The sequence below is a fragment of the Ailuropoda melanoleuca genome, chromosome 11 (assembly GCF_002007445.2).
Source record: "Ailuropoda melanoleuca isolate Jingjing chromosome 11, ASM200744v2, whole genome shotgun sequence".
In the NCBI taxonomy this organism is placed as follows: domain Eukaryota; kingdom Metazoa; phylum Chordata; class Mammalia; order Carnivora; family Ursidae; genus Ailuropoda; species Ailuropoda melanoleuca.
Window position 1 is genome coordinate 7,141,337 of NC_048228.1, and position 3,366 is coordinate 7,144,702.

Below are 3,366 nucleotides of genomic sequence, written 5' to 3' on the forward strand. Positions count from 1 at the left end.
AACTGAAAAATAAGATGAAAAAAGCAACAAATGAATGAAAATAGCATTTAAAAACTTTTTTTTTAAAAGTAATCTCTACACCCAAGGTGGGCTCAAACTCATGACCCTAAGATCAACAGTTGTACACTCCACAGACTGAGCCAGTCAGGCGCCTGCAAAATAGCATCTTTATGACTGAGAAAGTTTGATAAATGTTTGAAGTTGAAACCTGCTGTGAGGGTCAAAGCGGAATAGGTAACCGTGACAGACGATGTGGTTTTTTTTTTTTTTAAGATTTTATTTATTTATTTGACAGAGATAGAGACAGCCAGCGAGAGAGGGAACACAAGCAGGAGGAGTGGGAGAGGAAGAAGCAGGCTCATAGTGGAGGAGCCCGATGTGGGGCTCGATCCCATAACGCCAGGATCACGCCCTGAGCCGAAGGCAAACGCCCAACCGCTGTGCCACCCAGGCGCCCCCAGACTATGTGTTTTTCAAGATGCTGTTAGAAGATCTCCCAACCCACTTGCTCTTCTTACAATGTAACATTGAGAAATGAGGTCCAAGTTCCCTCCCTTTGGATTTGGGTAGGCATGTGACTCTGGCGGAAATGACATTATGTGACTTTGGAGACTAGGGCATAAAAGACAGTACGGCGTCTTACTGGTTCTCTTGGGATGCTCCCTCTCAAAACCCAGCCACCCATGCTGTGAGGAAGCCCAAGCAGCTGGTGGACAGCCCCCCCACCCCCCGCCGCCCCATGGAAAGGAACCTGGCTTCTGGCCCATAGCCCTGGCTGGGCTCCAAGCTAAGATAGCCAGCGTTAATTTGCTAATGGTGAGAATAAACCATTTTGGAAATGTCTTCTCCTACCCTGCCAACTGGAGTCAAGTTATCCCAGTTAATGCTACATGGAGCTGGGATGAGCTGTCCCCTGTGAGCCACCCCCAAATTGCAGATTTAAGAGGAAATTAATGTTTTTTTGTTCTTTTTAAGCCATTAAATTGGGGGGGGCAATAATAGCTTATATACCAACTCCCCTAGTCTAGACTTTGGAACAGTCTACCAGAGGGAAAGTTTTGGTCTGTAAAAAAAAAAAACCACTCTCAAGTCTGTATCAAAAGGGGAGAAGAAAAAAATGGAAATACCCTGCACTTAGAATGTTTGTAGAGAAGAATGGTTTAGTGGCTGTTGTCCCTCAGGCAAGCAACACGTTCCAGGTTTTCCTGGAACTTTTGCACTTGTAGCAGTGAAAATCCCATGTGTTGGGCACTCCTTCAGTCCTGGGGAAACCAGGATGGGTAGTCACCCTCGCTGCCCCCAAGCAGAAAACTCATTCCACTTCCATGAGAAGGAAGTAGGTTTGAAAAGAGTCCAGGGTGTTTAGGGGAAATTCCTCTCCATGGAGAGCACGATTAGAAAAGGCTGTTCTCGGGGCGCCTGGGTGGCAAAGCGGTTAAGCGTCTGCCTTCGGCTCAGGGCGTGATCCCGGTGTTATGGGATCGAGCCCCACATCAGGCTCCTCTGCTAGGAGCCTGCTTCTTCCTCTCCCACTCTCCCTGCTTGTGTTCCCTCTCTCGCTGGCTGTCTCTATCTCTGTCAAATAAAGAAATAAAATCTTTAAAAAAAAAAAAAAAAAAGAAAAGGCTGTTCTCCTAATTGTGACTTTTGAACTGGAAGCCAAAGGGACTAACCATGAAAAACCAGGAGAAAAACATCCCAGAAAGAGGGGACGCCATATACGAAGACCCCGAAGAAGGAAACAAAACTGGTGCGATTGGAGTTCCTGAGTTGGGGGAGACAGAATGTAACACGGTTGCAGAAGTATCCCGAAGCCACATCAGGAGGGGCTTTTTGAACCATAGGAGAGAGTACAAATTTCCTTTTAAGAAAAATAGAACAACACCAAAGGGTTTTAAGCAGAGGAGTGATAAAATCTGAGTTACTTTTCTCAAAAGCTTGCCCTGGCTACAGTGTGGAGGATGGTTTGATGGGATCAGAGGGGAAGCGGCAAGTCCAGTGAGGAGGCAAGACATGATGGCAGCTTGGGTTAGGATAGTAAAACCAACAGGACTTGCCGATGGATTGGAAATGAATGAGCAGAGAAGAGAGAAATCCACAGTACCTACTTGGTTTTGGGCTTGAGCAACCAGGTGACTGGTAACCAGTCATGTGGTTTATGGAGATGAGGAAAGCGAAGACTATTCCATGCCGTCCTGGATGTGTTCGGTTTGAGACACGCTTCAGACATCCAAGTGGAGACATCACGTAGGCAGTGAGACATGGCACAGGAGCTCAGAAGCCAGGCTGCCTGGGATTGAATCCAGACTCTTCCCCCAACTGTATGACCTTGGACAGGTTCTTTGTCTCAGTTTTTGTCTCTGTCAAATGGATACAATAAAGTATTGGAGAAGTAGGATTTTGTGACAAATGATAATATACACAGTAAGCACTCAATCAATGTTAACTATTAATATATTTGAGTCTGTGGTGCCTGGCTGGCTCAGTTGGTAGGATATGTGACTCTTAATCTCAGGGTCATGAGTTCAAGTTCCACATTGGGTGTGGAGCCTACTTAAAATAAAATAAAAAATAAATAAAATAAAAAAATAAAATCTTTAAATATAGTTGAGTCTGGAGCTCATGGGTGAGTCAGAAATAGACTCTAAATTTTGGAGCCAGCCTATATGGTGTTTGTGACTAATACTGTTGGTTAGCCTACATCTCCAGCCTCTCTGCTGTCTCTCTCCATTGTCAAGACTGAAGAGGAGATGCGAGATTCCTCAGGTTCCCTGCAGTTAGAAGTGGCATCTGACATAGCTTTGGCCAATGACTATAAATAGATTTCTCTTAGATTTCTAAGGAAGGCTAATGGCAGGTGGTGCTTTCCCCCTTCCCTCTCACCTGGAACGGGGATGTCCTGGCAGGAAACCCAGCAGCCAATTCATGACGGTGAGGTAACCAGCCGGCATAAAAGGCCAGGAGAATCACGGAGATGCCGCTTCCACCTTCCCGAGTTGCCAATCATCACTCTCCCAGGACTGCTGGATAGGTAAGAGAAACTAACCTCTATGTATACTGAGACCACCAGAGTTGGGTTCATTGACCAGAAACTTTATTAATGCCATGCATTTGAATTCCCTTGGTCATTATTACTGTGCAGGCAGAGAAAAAAGTGCGGCTCAGAACACGGTGTGGGGCTCGCCTGGGTTTAGAGTTCAAGAGGAGGAGGTGGAAGGAGCAAGATAGCAGGAGCGGCCGCGCGGAGGCAGAAAACCGGAAGCACGTGGCGGAACAGGTGGGAGCCCAGAAGGTTTCCCAGCAGGTGCGTCCGAGGCTCGGCGGCTCCTCCCGGTGCTGCTGTCACCTCGCGGTCCCGCCCCGGCC

The 3,366-nt window shown here is 47.0% G+C and overlaps 1 protein-coding gene across 1 annotated transcript in view; it reads left to right on the forward strand.

Annotated features, from left to right (window-relative positions):
- The first annotated feature begins 1,674 nt into the window (after positions 1 to 1,674).
- RBP7 (retinol binding protein 7) overlaps positions 1,675 to 3,366 on the forward strand; it is a 15,744-nt gene continuing 14,052 nt past the window's right edge. Inside the window, exon 1 of the mRNA XM_034672061.1 lies at positions 1,675 to 1,750. Coding sequence (XP_034527952.1) covers positions 1,675 to 1,750 — 76 coding nt within the window. The remainder of the gene's footprint in view (positions 1,751 to 3,366) is intronic.